The sequence below is a fragment of the Microtus oregoni genome, unplaced genomic scaffold (assembly GCF_018167655.1).
Source record: "Microtus oregoni isolate MIOR12 unplaced genomic scaffold, Mior012 000009F_ref0000495, whole genome shotgun sequence".
NCBI lineage: Eukaryota > Metazoa > Chordata > Mammalia > Rodentia > Cricetidae > Microtus > Microtus oregoni.
In genome coordinates, this window is record NW_024543068.1 from 18,569,680 (window position 1) to 18,587,650 (window position 17,971).

The following is a 17,971-nucleotide window of genomic DNA, read 5'->3' on the forward strand; positions in this document are numbered from 1 at the left end:
TGTGTTTATTGTGTGTAGAGGTGTGTAGAGGTGGAGGAGCGTGTGTTTATTGTGTGTAGAGGTGTAGAGGTGGAGGAGCGTGTGTTTATTGTGTATAGATGTGTAGAGGTGTAGGAGCGTGTGTTTATTGTGTGTATAGATGTGTAGAGGTATAGGAGCGTGTGTTTATTGTGTGTAGAGGTGTAGGAGCGTGTGTTTATTGTGTGTAGATGTGTAGAGGTGGAGGAGTGTGTATGCCCCAGTTCACAGTTTTTCCCTTTCACCATGTAGGTCCCAGGATGGAACTCCAGCTGTGGGACTTGGGGTCAGGAACCTCCATCCACTGAGCCCTCTCACTCACCCTACCTTCAGATGTTCACACTTAACTTTTTGTCGTCTTTGGTGTGTGCATGTGCATGTTTGCATGTGCAGGCCAGAGGACAAACTTAGGAGCTATTCCTTAGGACCATCTGGTTCTTTTTTTTTGTTTGTTTTGTTTTTTTGGAAGAGTCCCACTGACTTGTCAAGTGGACTAGACTAGCAGGCTAGCAAGCCCCAGGGACTGTCTCTGTTTTTCCATGCTGGTTTTAAAAGCATCCACTACCGTACTGTCTTTTTTTTTTTTTTTTTTTTTTACATGGGTTCCTGGCAGGGTATTGAACTCAGACACTCTTGGCAAACCTTTTAGTAATCCCCAGCCCACATCCTTTTTATCCTTCTTATCTCTTCCATATTTAAAATTCCATATTTAAGACCAAGATAGTCTGTCTTGGAGGAGCTGATTTGTAGGAAACAAGATGTGGCTCCTAAGGAGAAAATACCAGGCTCGGAGTCAGTTCAGTAGCCAAGTAGCTGAGTAACACTGTTCTGCAATCATCTTCCCAGTATCTTGCTGAGGTGTAAACTGTACCATTTCAGTTGTGCACATGGAGAAATCGAGCAGCTTATATAGGTAGAATGAACGTGAGTCAGAGTGAGTCTTGATTTCCGAGGCATACTCCTCGAGCACTCGGGTCTGCTTTTAGTTTGAAGAGCGCCACATTTCGTGCTTTTATTTTTAAGGAAATCTATTTACTTGAAAGCACTGAACCAAAGGAATTTGGATTTCTCATGTAGCATTGGTAAAGCTCTGGTACTCACTGGGCTTGCCTCAACCGCAGATCAACAAGTGAGTTCCTCTGGAAATAGGGTCTTATTCCAGGGTGGTTTGGAAATCCTGAGTGCTGGGATTGTAAGACATTCAGCATCATGTTCAGCTAAAACTTGATGACTTTATGGCTGCTTCACATTAAAAATCAAGATGCCATTAAAGGACAACCCATGACAAATTATACTATAATTTGTATAGAGATTCCAGCAGTGTTGCTTCCAACAAACCCTTGGAAGAGGAATGGATGTATACAAACCTTGGATAGGAATAAAATAAAAAAGTATTTAGTGGCTTTTATGATTTGAAATATAGTTTTACTTTTTATTTTTACAATACAGTGTGCAGTATGACATCAAGAGAACAGTGGAGAAACAAGACAGTACAAAGGGAGATCAATTAATGTCAGAGTGATTACCTTCATTCAGGATAAATCCCTGGTTAATAGTTTCCACACACTCACAAAAATTACATTCAAATCATTCCTTGTCAGTAATTACTCCTTAGGCCACGAGGGAAGGAAAACAATCCATACCCTAGATTTTCACAGAAAGCTAACCTGGACCAGTCTAAATACTAATTTGTTCTGACATAGGAAGACTAAAGAAATGCCAGTACTTCCTTGTTTGGATTTCCCGAGGATATGTCATCAGCTGATACAATCTACTTTCTTTCTGAGACAGGGTCCATGTGGCTGATGTAGCTGCTGATCCTTCTGCTTCCACTTTTCAAACTCTGGGACTACAGCCATAAACCCCCAGTGCTGGGGGTCTAGCCAGGGCTTTGTGCATGCTGGGCAATACTCTACCAACTGAGCCATGCTCCTGCCAGCCACAGTATCACTTCTGTAAGTGCCTAAGGCTTCCCTAGCTAGCACTGAAGTTTCCAATCAGAACAGAGGGATAGGGAATCGAATTAGCCCTAATGCTGTACAATTACATATATAATAAGGCTTTTTTTTAAAGTTAGCATAGCTTAACTTTCCGCTATGTTTATGGACTTTGTTGAGCATTAGTATATTCATAGTCACTAGGATTTAGAAAAGTTCAGGATAAGTATATACTATCCATCTACGGATATGAGTAAAGAGAACGATAGCATCTCACTGATCTTGAAAATCAGTCTAAAAGCATGCACGGTGGCCTCGCACGCGCCTAAGTTCAGGCTCTGCCTGTGAAGGTCCTGTGTTTGAGCTGAGAGCATACAACCCCACTGTCCCCAGTGGCACTGACACTACTTACAGCTTTACTCAAATCCAACCATCTTTTTTTTTCTTTCCTCCCCCTCCCACTTGTTTCACGTAGCTCAGGCCAGCCTTCTCTACCTAGCCGAGGTTACAGGTATGCACCAAGTCTCTGTCAGTCAGAATTCTCAGTATGCAGATCACAAAGCTCTACTGACCATAGAGTGCCGCCCATTCCTGAGGAGAGAGGAAAACTGAAAAGATTTCTTTTAAGTGCTAAGTAAATTGACCTTCAGTGCTGACAAGGGTGTGGATTTGGCTTTTTCCTCCTGTAAACTGGGGAGTGTTCAGACTCAAGGCTGTATAATAGCATTCCTTCCCTCAACCCAAGAACGTTCCTTTATTCCAAAGGAAAATTATTTTAAAAAATATTTCTAAGTAGACACACTTGCCAGCCAACTACAAAAGCCATGCAAAAATTGAACATAATAAGACATCACAAACTCTAATTTGTTCCATAAGATTATCTAGAAGAGATATCAGACACATGAAGGGCACTGACAAGACATTAACAACAACTGCTTGTGCAAAGTGACAGTTCAGTATCATTCCAGTGTTTAGCTTTGGGGACATGAAATGCTGTAGCTACACAAATGAAGACATTCACATTGTCACACATTACACTTTCCTTAAAGGCTTGAGAAGACTACAAGTTAACTTTCCATTTGGATTTACAGACGCTGCATTTTAAAGCTGTAGCTGTAGAAACAGTACAAGAATCCTATTTAAGATTTTTTTAAATCAACATTTGAGATGTAGCAAGCTGTTGTATTTCAGTCACAAGGTAGACCTTGTTAGGACAAACCTTGACTGTATTTGCTTAAATAGACTTTCCTCCAGTGTCCTTTTCTAAAATTCTCAGTGATTTTAAGTCTTCCTTCTGATCTCTAAGTTAGTTGTGACGGTGTTCCCTCAGTGTATATGTGCATAAAATTATATCCCAATGCCGAAGACAGCTATTTATTAATCTATTAAATATCAGCATACAGTACAGCAGATTTCCAGTTTGATACATACATAGCACAGTCAGATAAAATTCTGTACTCTGATATAAAAATGCAGAAACTGTCAAATGTGTTATTATCTTTCTATGGAAATAAAAAACTATTTCCATCACGAAGAAGAAACCTCAATGGTCAACACAGTTTATACGAACTCTCGTATCAGAAAAAGGAATCAAGGCTATCAAATCACCACAATTTACTAAAAGAATTTAGAAAATTCTATCTTTAAAAATGTCAGCATCTTTTCTATACTTTTAACTGCACTAGAGGTTGCTGGGTGTGCACTCTCATCCACGAAGACCAAACTAAAAAGTTGGTTTTTCTTTTTTTTGTTTTTTTGAGGCAGGGCTTCTTTGTATAGCCCTGGTTGTCCTGGAACTCACTCTGTAGACTAGTCTCGAATTTAGAGACCCTCCTCGGCCTTCCGAGTGCTGGGATCAAAAGGCATGTCCTGCCATGCCCAGCAAAGTTGGTATTTCTGATGGAATGTTTTTTCAGAATGAAAAGACGTACAAATAAATTTAAACTTAAAAAGTCGCTCCAAACTAAAGCGGCACCTTTTTTTCCTTTTTAAGAGAAATATTTCTGACGAAATCAGTTGTTTAAAAATACTGTTATTCCCATGCACAGAAGCACAGCTCCTTCTCCCAGTAATTCCACAGTCATTTAAGTTAAGTGTTAAATAATGTTAATATTTATAACTCTGTGAGACATGGAGTATTATTATGTATATACATACCAATTTCTTCATGGACATCTGACTGAGAGGCAAAGAGTCAGGAAGGTGAAAACAAAAGGTTTCACCGGGATAAATCAGAAATGCTCTGAAGAAATCTCCAAACAAGCCAAGGGTCCCTAAAGCCATGCACAGGAGATGAGAGTGTTGTGTACAAACTGCATAAGGGACCTTTTTCCTAGTGTAAGAGATCTACAGAGAGGCCAGCTGCTTACTCTGCCTCCTTCTACCTTATTCTCAGCACTGAGGCCATCTTCCTGTTGGTGATTTGCCAAATGAAGTTCAACATGGTGACACAGAATCAAAGAGCTGTCTCCTTCACCTTAGCCAAGTGGATGGCACCCACTGAGGTTCAGTGTCCAGTTTGTTAATGAGTCTAAGCAACTCCTGGTAGGCTTTGTCAAGATCTGAGTTCACGATTGCAGTGTCAAAGTAGTGGCCATTGTTTTGTTCCATCTCTCTAGTCTTCTCAATGATCTCCCTTAGCTCTTCAGGCTGCAAAGGAAAAATAAAAACTGAGGTCACACACAATACAGCATGACTGAGGAGTGTCCCTACATGGTTTTCTTCTGTAGACCCCAGAGTTCCTTTCCAACTCTTCTCTTGGGCCACCTTCGTATCAGTATCTTCACAATTGCTGTTTGAAGAACATGGGTGATTACTCTGAATTCCCTAAAAACTTTCATTTTCAAACACTGGGGGCTGGAAAGATGGCTCAGCAGGTAAAAGTTTCGGTTCCCAACACTCACACGACAGTTCATAACTATCGGTAACTATTGCCCTCTTCTGACCTCCTAGGGGATTTTAGGCCTGTGATGCAGACGGAAGTGCAGGCAAAACACCCATACACACAAACATAAACAAATATTTAAAAAATAATAGTAACGTCTTGTATAATATGAGGTCCCACTTTCTGATTAGAGTAAGTGCCTCTAACACACTCTTCACAGGAGCATTTGCTTCTGTTGGGCATGGTGGCACACACCTTTGAACTCAGCACTCAGGAGGCAGAGGCAGGTAAGTTCCAAACCACACAGGGCTACATACTGAGACCCTGTCTTGATTACACTAACAAATGTGGCAATCTCTTACTAAGACAATCTTGTATCAGCCCAAGATTTAATAACAGCCGGGGGAGATATTCTACTTAATATACTTTAAAACTCTGTACAAAAGATTCTTTCCTTCCTGTTTTTTTCTTTTTCCTTTCTTTTTAAAACAGGATCTGGTTATGTATCTTCAGGCTGGCCTTGAACTCTTGGCCTTCCTGCTTCTAGTGAGGGATAGCAAGTATATACCACCACACTAGGCTCTCCTAAGAACAGTTTTATTTTTTATTCAATTCACCCCCCCCCCATGCAATTTTTCTCTATATGGCTCTGGTAGTCCTGGAAATCCCTATGTAAACCAGGCAGGTATGGAGCTCATAGAGATCTGCCTACCTTTGCCTCCTGAGTGCTGGGATTAAAGGTGTGTGCTGCCAAGACTGGCCCCGCTTGGCCCTACAAAGGACAGTTTAAGATGCAAAAGAATATCCCACTAGGGTTTGGGAAACAATATAAGACGAGCTACTTTAAAATCCCGAATAAAGGAAATGATATTTAATGGAGACAAGCCAGCGGCAAAGCTATACGTAAAAATTATCCAGAACCTTGCAATAAATCAGGCTCAAGGTCAAAAATGGAAACTACCCCAAACCGCACTTGTCAATCAAGATGGCTAATTAAACTTCAGACCAAATGGTGAAGTCACACATCACTGTATTAGGCCCAAACAATGACTTCCACTCAGGAACAACAGGAAAACACAGTAAAAGCATGGCGACTCTTGCATAGCTATCTGATGTGGGAGTGATTTCTTATTAATAAAGAAACTGCCTAGACCCATTTAATAGGCCAACCCTTAGGTAGGCGGAGTAAACAAAACGGAATGCTGGGAGAAAGAAGCTGAGTCAGGGAGTCGCCATGATTCTCCCACTCCAGACAGACGCAGGTTAAGATCATTCCTGGTAAGCCAGCTCTTGGGCTACACAGATTAATAGAAATGGGTTAGATCAATATGTAAAAGCTAGCCAATAAGAAACTGAAACTAATGGGTCAGGCAGTGTTTAAAAGAATACAGTTTCCGTGTAATTATTTTGGGTAAAGCTAGCCGGGTGGCGGGACACAGCCCGCCGCTTCGTATTTCAACAGAGTGGCGCCCGACGTGATGGACTAAATCCACTTAAAAACCTGAGAAGGCTTAAAAATAAGGGAAAGAGACTTTAACACAGATTTTTGCTGTTTGTTGGTGGCGTGCTGTAGAGAGATTTCCTGATTCGGCAACAGCAGCAAAAAAAAAAAAGCTGCGTCATTTTAAAGTGCGGCTTCTTGGGACTGTGCCGCCAGTGCAAACTCTGGCTTTAAAGCATTTCAATGGATTTTATGGGACTGGATGTTTGTGTTCCCGCTTGGGATCGGAAGGAGAGTGCTCTCAGCGCTCCCCGCCTGCACCTGGGCAGATGGCAGAATCAGGCTTAGGCAGGCGGAAGAGCATGGTGAAAGAGACATGTTTTCAGACTGCGCAGTGCTCTGCGTGTCAGATTTGGTTGTAACTTGGATAAAAAGAGTTTCTGTGCTGCATGCTCAGTCTCAAAATTAAACTACTGAGTGCGGCTCCAATGAGGACTTGCTGTGTGCCTGGAACTGTGCACAGCTCAGGGGCACCAAATGGATCTGAGGCAGGAGCGGCTGCTCCTTGCTGAACTGTGCTGGTTGGCAGGAACTACCGTAATTACCATAATAACAGCACAGTTAAGGTTTAGACTGGGCAGGACACAGGTGGTACCGTATTACCTGTACATGGTGCAACTTAAGTTTTTAAGAAGTGCTTAACATTTTAAGAAATGCTCCTGGATAGTAAAAATATTACAGATTCACAATAAAACAGATTCAGACATAACAGACCTCAGTGGATCACAGTGTTGGATGAATGTACATAGGCTTGAGAGAGAGAAGAATAAAAATATAGAGAATAAAGTAAATGTCTTTAAAAAAGGGTAAAGTCTTTAAAGAGACAGAGTACAGATAGTTAAGAGATTAAAAGAAATAAAGAAAAATAAGCCACGTAAAAATGAAAAATTCACAGAGAGTCTGGATTATGTACATTGTGTTTTCTTTAAAATTTTTGACTGTAAAGGAGCTAAGTACAGACAGACATTTCATTACATGGGCTGCCAAGCTAAACCAGAATGGATATAAAGGTATTACGATTTCAAAATTTGGGTCTAAGGATATGATACTTTGGAAAGGGTCTTCTTTTGTTTTCACAGAGGACCAGACCCTGTGGATTTCTTCTATCCCAATTTGGTATGATAGACCACGACCTCCCGAAAAGTTGCTGTGAACATCTTCACAAAATTACTTCACTCAACTGCCAACTGAGATGAACCTGACACACAGGTTACACCCTAAACGATCTGATTAACAGCGCCCCCATTCAGCAGGAAGCAGTTTGGAGAGAAAAAACTGCGCCCATGTTCCCAAAATATTGTTTGTAAATGTTCTTTTACATTTAAAGGGGGAAATGATATAGGTATGAGTAATTTGCATTGGTGTGGATTTTACAGTCAATTTTGTTATATGTATATGTATTTCTGATCTTGATTAAGGTATTGTGATTGTGTAGTTCATTTAAAAATGTAATGTATAATTAAAAAATATAGGTTAATGGTTAATCATCAATAATAGTCAATCTTGTAGTCATGTTAGTTAGATTTTCTAGATATATAGAGATACATTTCAGTTAGATAGACATTCTTCATATCTTTCAAAGACTGCAGAATATGGCATTTAATGTTTTAATAACTTAGGACTTTTCATGACAATGAGACATATCTGCTCCTGGTGGCACCAATCTACTTCGAGAGGAAGATGGGCATCGAAGAGGATCCTTATGGAGTTGGATAGCCATTTGGGCAAGAAACTGCTCTTGCCTGGACTGTTGCATAAACTGGACAAGGAGAGCCCACAGAGAGAGGACTACTGAACTTGCCTAAGGGTGAGACGGTCTTTTGGGGTTCATGACTCATAAAAGAGTCTGCGAGACATTCTACAGGACACAGCAGATAGTGACTGAACTGTCTTTAAAATTTCCTGCTTCATGGAAATGTCTGCTGGATATTATGGGCCTGAAGGCTGAAGATGGATGCCCCAACCATACAAAAGAACTTTGGGTGACTGTCCAGGCAGCGAGATGTCTCTGTCATTTCTAGAGTTTTCTTATTTCTTGTTTACTTAGGTAGTATTATATCCTTCTGGAGTCTTTGATGGAGTTGAAGAATAAATAGATAGTTATAGTTTTCCTTAGTTATGATAAAAGATAAAATAGATATAAATATTGTAACTATAATTCTTGCTTGATAACTGTTTTGCTATATGTAATTTTACTATGTTAAAGTTAAAGCCTTTCTTTTTTGTTTAAACAGAAAAAGGGGAAATGATGTGGGAGTGATTTCTTATTAATAAAGAAACTGCCTAGACCCATTTAATAGGCCAACCCTTAGGTAGGCGGAGTAAACAAAACGGAATGCTGGGAGAAAGAAGCTGAGTCAGGGAGTCGCCATGATTCTCCCACTCCAGACAGACGCAGGTTAAGATCATTCCTGGTAAGCCAGCTCTTGGGCTACACAGATTAATAGAAATGGGTTAGATCAATATGTAAAAGCTAGCCAATAAGAAACTGAAACTAATGGGTCAGGCAGTGTTTAAAAGAATACAGTTTCCGTGTAATTATTTTGGGTAAAGCTAGCCGGGTGGCGGGACACAGCCCGCCGCTCGTATTTCAACAGCTATCTGATTTCCATTTTGAAATCTGTGACTGGGTACCCAAGATGCTTTGTTCAACAGTATTTATCAATTATCCAAACAGTATACATTTGTATAAAACCTGTCTACTCAAAACTTGGATAAGTTGTTAACAAACTAAAGCATTACTTCATCTTTTATATCATCTACTACCTTATAACTGAATTTCTTGTTCAAATTATAATCTATGACTCAGATAAAATGTTTTACCTAAAAATTTTATGAGCTGAAAAAAAATTAACCTCTTATCAAAAACTATCATCCATCACTTCATACCATCTACTCTCAAGTCCCCTTCAATTCAGGACAGACTCCACAACTGAGATTACAAGACGTTTACTGATGATTTACATTTGGTACTGAGCAAGTAACACTAAGATTTGTGTTTACCCACTAGTTGTAAATCATGTACTGCAAGGCTGGTCTGCATTGTGTCAAGCTACCAAGGGCTACAGGGGGACCCATCATACATTCTTACTGTCCATGCACACTTGTAAACACCCTCTGTACTTGCTGGCTAGAGGGTGCTGTGTATGGTTGCCTTTTTATTCCACTTGCATTGATATGTTTGCATGCTGTTTTCAAGACAGGGTCCCCCTCTGACCTTGATAGCCATCATGGAACACATGCACCCACCTACACAAATGCACACATACACACACACAGTAAAAATAATTCTAAAGGGATACAAAACCAACCCAACTTTTTTTTTTTTTCCAACCCAACTTTTAAAGAATGACAAGGCTTGAGGCCGTCACAGAAGCATATGCTCACATGCCCACATGGGAAGATTCTCATTCATCAGGAAAATGTACAATCACATACATGGACTCCATCAACACATTCAGCAGTGACAGAAAATAATTAAAAACTTTTTTCCCCTTTCTGTTCCAGATCATGTTCAAAAATGAAAGGAAAACAGAAACCAAAGTTCAGATAAAAAAAAAATTCTGGAACCCTGAAAATGTGGACGATTGCCAAGGATTTGCTGAGACCTTTGGAGTGGGGAGGAGGCAGCAGTATGGAACACCTTGGACATGTCAGACCTTGATGGAGATTAAAGGAGACTTAAGGAATTCCAGAGGTCCTCATAGACCTGGGGTTGGCAGCAGGGATTGAAGGGATGAGCAGCGGTTGATTTGGAGAGCTGCCATGGTTCAGCCAGCTGCAGCTGTGGCAGTTTTGGGACAAGCGATACAGAAAGAACAATCGGCTTCAGAGGTGATGCTGATACAGTTTCTCAGCTCCAGGAGATTAGGTGAGGGAGGGTTCTTGCTTGACGTCAGTGGAATGATACAGCACTGTGACAAGCTTACCTTTGGATTCTTGCCCTCTTTGGCTAACAATGCCCGAAGTCTTTCTTGTGAAGGTGGTGCAATGAAGATGATATAAGGTTTCAAATCTGAATTCCGGAGGGTCTTCAAAGACTGTAAAGATATTTGGTCTTTTAAAATAACTCCTATCATCGAATTATTTCTCAGTAATATATATTGTTAAGATGTCTATAATGTTTCTAAGCATTTCATCATAACGTCATTCCCTATAAAAGTATATAAATATAAATTCACATGTTATTCTACTGTTCGATTTACTGAAACAGGTAAAAAATATTGAAGGGATTACAACTGTATGATAATAAATCATGTGGATTATAATAACCACATTAAAAATCATTTTTGAGGAAGTAGAATCCAGGAAGTTGCCTTTCTAGGTGAAGATACTAAAAAGCAAAACCAGAGAAAGACTTCTGGCCCCCAGGCCAAGCACACCCAACCCAAAGCAGGATTGTATGCAGTGAGACTCGGGACTCACCCTTTCTAGTGCTGCATCACCGTGCACGCTTAAGCTGAAGTACGGTAACAGGAAGGATTGCAGACATGCCCTTTCTCATGTGAAGAGACACTAATATGCTAAACTATTTGAAATCTTATTTGTTAATGTTTGTTAATCCAAATAAAGAATCTCAAAAGAAATTAAAAAGTTTCCTTAAATAAAATGTTTATGATTGAAATAGCACAAACCCAATGTCTCTGCCCTCTAAAAATCCAAACCCAAAACAAACAAGCAAAAAACAAATTACTACTTTAGGAAGTCATTCAAGAGTCAATGTCTATCTATGTACATCCACCTAATGTGCACTGATTTTTTTTCTTTGTTTTTAGAGACAGAATTTCTCTGTATACTAGCCCTAGCTGTCCTGGAACTTGCTTTGTAGGCCAGGCTGGCCTTGAACTCAGAGAAATCTGCCTGCCTCTGCCTCCTTCTCCTGACTGCTGGGATTAAAGGCATGTGCCACCACGCCCGGCTTGCCCACTAATTTTATGGCTTGAGTTGGTAGCAGCAACAGACTCAGCCACATTAATTAAAGTTCTATGTTAAAGCTGAATCATTTATAAAAAGCAAATCATTTCCATAGCGAACACAATCCTTAAAACCCCGAATTTCTAAAGGTAATGTTTAAAATAGAAATCCAAGAAACATTGCCTAGTAATTTTAAGTTTGGAATACTCTGTCAAATAGGTGAATCTAAGGTTTTATTACTCAGAAAACTCTGAGTCTTGACTGTGATATTTGTGGGCTGTTGAAATAATGGACTTTAAAACTAAGAATAACCCTTGAATTTTCTAATTTTTGTCAGACCAGAAAAGGTAGCTCTAGAGACTTAATGTATCACCAGTGCCTATTTTAAGCTTCACACACACACACACACACACACACACACACACACACACACACTGCGCGCTTGTGTTGAAAGTGAAAGAGACTGAGTTAGCTGATGGAGGAAGGTCATTGGCTAATAAAGAAACTGCCTTGGCCCAGCCTTTAGGTGGGTGGAGTAAACAGAACAGAATGCTGGGAGGAAGAGGAAGTGAGCTCAGACTCAATAGCTCTGCTCTCCAGGGCAAATGCGATGGAGCTCCGACCCAGGATGGATGTAGGCTAGAATCTTCCTGGTAAGTGCACCTTGGGGTGCTACACAGATTATTAGAAATGGGTTAAGAGGCTGAAACTAATGGGCCAGGCAGTGTTTAAATGAATACAATTTGTGTGTTGTTATTTCGGGACAACAATAAGCTAGCCAGGCGGCCAAGAGCTGGGTGGCAGGAATGCAGCCCGCAGCTCCTACTACAGTTAGCTACATATTTGCTTTAGAGAATGAGTGGAAAATTATATGAGAACTGAAATAATCTGTCATTCTTGGACCCAAATATATGTTTGTTTGTTTTTTTTTGGTTTATCGAGAAGAGTTTTTCTGTAGCTTTGGGACCTGTCCTGGAACTCACTTTGTAGACTAGAGTAGCCTCGAACTCAGAGATCTGCCTGTCTCTGCCTCCCAAGTACTGGGATTAAAGGCGTGCGCTACCACCGCCCAGCCCAAATACAGGTTTTACTAGATTACTTTACAAAATGCTCTCAAAGTTCAACACTCTAAAAGAAAGTTCTAGTTTTACCTGTGTTCGAAGACTTAAGAGACATATTTTGCCAGAGTTAATTACTTGTCGTACAGAATCTATGCTGGTTCCATACAAATTTTTCTCAAATTCACCATGTTCAATGAACTTGCCAGCTGCTATATCTGCTTCAAATGCTTGCCGAGAAACAAAGTGGTAGTCTCTACCAGCTACTTCGTGGTCTCGCCTGTTCCGAGTTGTATCTAAGCAAACAAAACCAGAGAAAAACAATAAACACAAGGGGCTGGAGGGATGGATCGGAGGAATAGGTCCTAACAAGACTCCTATCAGGTGGCCTACAGCCCTAGGATACAAGCAAGCCTCTTCTGCTCTCAGCAGGCAAGTGCACTAACTGTACATACCTCCCCCAACATACAGATAAATAAAATAAATCTTTAATAATAATTATTAACAAATATGGACCAGTGTGGAAAACGATGAAGCCAGGAAGAATTTTTACTTTATAACACAGATTATGAAATAAGGAGATGTTAAGGGCCTGTACAGTGCTTAGCACTGTTCCTATGGAGGCATGAAGAAAAAGTATTTGCATTGTCTTCATAGTTAACTTTAGCTGCGTGATCCATTTTGTTTACACTGTAAAGCACTGCAAAGTCACCTTTCCTTAAAGTTTATTTTCATTAAGAGTAGGTACTGTGGGCTGAGGAGATGGCTCAGTGGTTAAGAGCATTGAACTCAGAGGTCCTGAGTTCAACTCCCAGCAACCGTATGGTGATGAGATCTGTAATGAAATCTGGTGCCCTCTTCTGGATGTAGGCAAATATGTAGACAGAACATTGTGTACATAATAAATAAATCTTTTTTTTTCTTTTTTTTTTTTTTTTTTGGTTTTTCGAGACAGGGTTTCTCTGTGGTTTTGGAGCCTGTCCTGGAACTAGCTCTTGTAGACCAGGCTGGTCTCGAACTCACAGAGATCCGCCTGCCTCTGCCTCCCAAGTGCTGGGATTAAAGGCGTGTGCCACCACCGCCCGGCTAATAAATCTTAAAAAAATAAAAAGAGAAGGTATTATGTAATCTTAAATTTGTTTTCAGAAATTAGGTCTAAATTTCTATCTTCAACAAGAGTCTCAAGAGTCAGGAACTGGGTTTCCTAGCAATAGGGCAAGGGGTCTAAACTAAACTTGATTTAGAAAATCCCCTAGTGCCATACACTTAGGACCATTTTAATTCCTCAAGAACTACCTTCAGTAAAAATTTGCCAACAGGTTTGGTTGAGCAAATTTCCTTTCATTGGCAATACTATTTCAATAAAATGAACATTTTTCCCTGGGTAGTTAAGTTCTGAGAAAAGCACAGGAAAATAGGAATGTGTCCAAACTTACGAGGAACTGCAGATGCAAAGCGGTCTTTTTCTTTGTTCATGAGTCTCTGACGCAGTTCATTCTGGCCACAGTTCTGTGGACCAATCAATATGATAGGTCTTTTTCTATTTGCTGGCTGATGGTAAAGTGACATTTCCTCATATGTTAAGATCTCTTCATTGTCATAATCTTTGGGAAAGAAAGAGTTAAGGATTTCAGAAAGAATTAATGCCATGTCATAGATATACTTTCTTACATAAAATCACTAAGTTTTGTCGGTGGTGTTATGTGTTTGTTTTTGAGGTAGGAGCTAGCTCTGTAGCCCAGGCTAGCTTCAAACTTGTGTTCCTGCTGCCTCAGCTTCCCAGGTGCTGGGAAGACAGGTGTTGAGGTGTCTAAGTAAGCCTGTCTAATTTGAAGTAACTAGTTTGCAGTGCCTGCTGTAACAGAGGAGACTGCTAGCGGATAAGCTCATGGTAGAATGTGTTGTTTTCATAAAGACTTCCCTTCATCGGGTTATGATCATTATATCATGATAAGATATAATGACAGAACGCATGGATAAATGTCTGCACACAGTGACCACAACCAGTATGTCTGAGAATGCTAGAAGGCTTTCCTGTAGGTACAAGTTAAAAATAAACCATACTTGTACTATTTATTCTTTAACTCAGAACCATGACTCAAAAGACAAACTATAAGGAGTGAAGTAACCTTCCTAAAGCTAGCAAGTCAGAACAAAGGCGAGCATTAACAGCCTGTGTCAGGAAGGGGCACTGGAAGTTCCACGAGGGAGGGAGTTTTTTGAGACTTACTAGTGTCCAACATAGAGTTGAATGGAGCTCAGACTACATTTGCTTAATTTTGAACTCAACTGTTTAATTAGTTGCAACAATTTAAGCAGAAATTTTAATATTTGAACTAGAATGTCTTAGTCTGCAACCTCAAGGAATTTACTGTGGAGACAAAAACACATCACTTATGACCATGGAGCACAGTAGCTGCTTTCAGTAGTAATGACAATTGCTTCTTTTCTCAGCCATTTTCTTTCTCCTGAGCTTCTTCTAACGTGGTATTCTAATTTCCAGACTTACTCATATCAACATCTGGGGGCTTCAGATTTGCAAGTTTCCTACAGTATAGAAACTCTCAGAGCTGTACTTGGTCAATTTGAGTCAGTTTTAAGAAATAAAATAAAAGGTGCTGGGATGTGGCTCAGCAGTGGAACACCTGCCTTGAATGCATGAGGTCCCAGATTCAATTCTCTGCAGAGAGAAAGATCGGGAGTGGAGGCAGAAAGGAAAAGAAATAAAGCAAGCAGGGTTCATCCCACTTAGATCTGCAATGTACTAGCAAAGATATTCATCAGTTTTAGCCTGTGAGATTAAAAACTTATTGAATCTTCTTAGTTACATAAAGTACCAAGCATAAAGGATGCTTGCTTTAGAAAGCAATTATTAAAGCTGATTGAATTTTAGATTCCGCATCATATAAAATATCTAATAATCTAGCTGGATGATGGCCCATATCTTAAATCTCAGCACTCAGGAGGCAGAAGCAGGTGGATCTCCGTGAGTTCATGATCAGCCTGGTCTACAGAGAGTTCCAGGACAGTCAGGGCTATTACAGAGAGAAACTATCTCAAAAAACAAATAAACAAACAAGAATATCTAATAATCCTAAATTTTATTTCAGTAGTTTAATTTATGCTTCACATTCTTGAGAAATAAGCCTTGCATATTTTTAAAGTAGTGCTTCTGACTTATTATCTTGCTTTTCTAATGTGGACCAATGCAGGGCTAAGGAATGTAAATGCAATGAAGACCATTCAAAATCAGGTGCAGAATACTAGAAAATAAGAAAAATGACAAGTAGCGATGTTGGCTGACCCAGATTGTCGGTGCCACCATCAGGGCCACAGCTGCCAGTCAGGGTGGCAGATGCTGTCCTGGGAACATAAACCAAGTGTGGCCAGAGTTCTGGATTTTGAGAAATGTTGTGACTTTAAAACTTCTGATCCTAGCAATCTGTCATGAGAAACATTCCTGTGTGCTGACCTTACCCAGTAAGGAGTGTGCTCTGTAGAATGAGTTGACTTTGTGACTTAAGATATTGTACAAAAACTTCATATTTTATTTCCTTTTTTTGAAAAAAATTCTTAGAAACAAGTAATAATTTTGCAAATACCTTAAATAGAAAAAAAACCCCAAACCTTGCAGGAAAAACGGACTATTATAGACGCTATAAATGCAACTCCTGCTATACTCCTTACAGGAAACAACTGACTATTACAGATGTTATAGATATAACACCTGCTATACTTGAGATTAGAACTTACCATCATTTTTATTGGCATTATATAAAACTTTTTTCCTCTTCTTTTTATTCTTCTTTGCACACCACAGTTTTCCTGTTGATTAATCAAAAATAGTTATACAGTATTTATGTCCTTAAACAATGCTATATCATATTGATCTAAGATACAACACATATATGACAGAACTATTTTGTCATTTTCTATTAACTACACACTGTAGGCAGATGTCTAATGTTTTCATTTTTTCCTACAACTAAAGATAATGAGTTCTGCCTCTTCTCTTACTCCCTCAATGCATACACCTTTCTCTACTGAAAATTCTAGTGTGTATATTCAGCATGGCTGCAGATGAAAACCCAGGACTCTGGTATCTAACCTGACTTTTCGGGCTCCTTATCCTCTTCTATGGTTTGCTTCATGGCTTCTCGTTGCTGCTGGAAGCTTTTCCCTGAGTAACAAAGAGAAAAAAACAGGAAAACAGTTGAGATAAAAGGATAAAAAGTATTTTTAATCAAAGAAAAAAACACTAGAAGTAATTTTTCACACTGCCTTACTAACCCTTCTGCCAACACAAGAATAATTCCAGCTAAGCTATATAGCCTACAAATGCCCCTTTTAACAAAAAGGTTTATTTTTAATTATGTCTATGTGTGGTGAGTGCAATGTAGATACTGGGAACCAAATTTGGGTCATTTGAAAGAGCAGTATGCACTCAATTGCTAAATCACCTCTAGTCTGCAAATGTTGAAATTTTGATCCAGATTATCAATCTAACCATATGTATTATTTATCATTTTCTAGTTCCAAGACACCAGTCAACATACATAGTCATTGGCATTTATATTTCTCCTTTTGTTTTCATGTATGTATATGTGATAATAATTTAATTTCTACCTTTGTTACAAATGTTACAAATAAGTAGAAAACACTTTTTTCTCATAGGATTAATGCAAGAGGTTTTCAAGGTGACTAACCATCTCAGATCTCCGCCTTCAAATAAATTAGGGGAGGAGATGCTATGGATTATGGTTGCATGCCTCTGCACAGTTAAGTACATGTCCTACCACTGGGCTGTGCCCTCAGTCCTTCAAATGCTTTCAATCTTGTCTCTTACCTGGAACGAGTCCAGCTAGAGGCTGATTGTCTTCGTCCCCCTCTCTATAGGCCTGCCACCAATTTGGATCTTCTTGACTGATCACATGAAGTATATCTCCTTTTTGAAAAGACAGACCTAACTCTCGACATGGAACATAAGGGTCATCCGAGGGATCATAATCAAAATGAGCTTTTACATGGATCTGAAATATAAGAAGGGTAAAAATAAGTCCAAGAATACATACAATGGTAAAACAAAATATCCAGCACAATGTAGCTTATGTGTTACAGTGGTGCAGAGAAATGAACTAAAATTTAGATAAGTAATTTAGTTAAGTAACAATACTTTAGGGTAGATTTGCTTAAGCTCATCTGTTGACATCTCTTTAAACTACAAGGTAGAAGGATGTTCAAACTGGGTTACTGTTAACAGCTAACAAAGGTGCATCAAGGGCAAGGGAAGCAGAATAGAAACAGCTTGGCCTGTGAAAACAGTGATCCTCAGTAAGGTATGCCGCTTCTAAACCACTTGAGAAACGGTAGGTCCTTCTGTAAGTGTCCCATGTGAGAGTCAGTTTCTCTGGGAATGTCATAGCCAGTGGACTTCATGATCAGTGCAACTGTGCCTTACTTGCTCAGTGTTTCTTTTAAAAGTGGACGTAATTAGCATGTTCCACACACTAAATTATCTAAATCAGGATGATCAACTGGGAAAATATCCTTACCATATTTTATTCAAATCTATGTAATCCATTTATAAAAAATAAAATACAAAGGAACTAGTGTCTCCAGAAATGAGGACAATGTTGATGCTGGGCATGGGGTGGACGAC

The 17,971-nt window shown here is 39.5% G+C and overlaps 1 protein-coding gene across 8 annotated transcripts in view; it reads right to left on the bottom strand.

Moving 5' to 3' along the window:
* Nucleotides 1-1,427: 1,427 nt before the first annotated feature.
* The window catches only part of Pals1 (protein associated with LIN7 1, MAGUK family member), an 86,376-nt gene continuing 69,832 nt past the window's right edge, over nt 1,428-17,971 (bottom strand). For all 8 annotated transcript variants that reach the window (XM_041658228.1, XM_041658230.1, XM_041658231.1 and 5 more), the window contains 7 exons: nt 17,159-17,342; nt 16,421-16,492; nt 16,066-16,137; nt 13,749-13,916; nt 12,406-12,608; nt 10,270-10,380; nt 1,428-4,604 (listed from right to left, as the gene is read on the bottom strand). In XM_041658228.1, the coding sequence (XP_041514162.1) occupies nt 4,428-4,604; nt 10,270-10,380; nt 12,406-12,608; nt 13,749-13,916; nt 16,066-16,137; nt 16,421-16,492; nt 17,159-17,342 (987 nt within the window). In that variant the 3' untranslated portion in view covers nt 1,428-4,427. The remainder of the gene's footprint in view (nt 4,605-10,269; nt 10,381-12,405; nt 12,609-13,748; nt 13,917-16,065; nt 16,138-16,420; nt 16,493-17,158; nt 17,343-17,971) is intronic.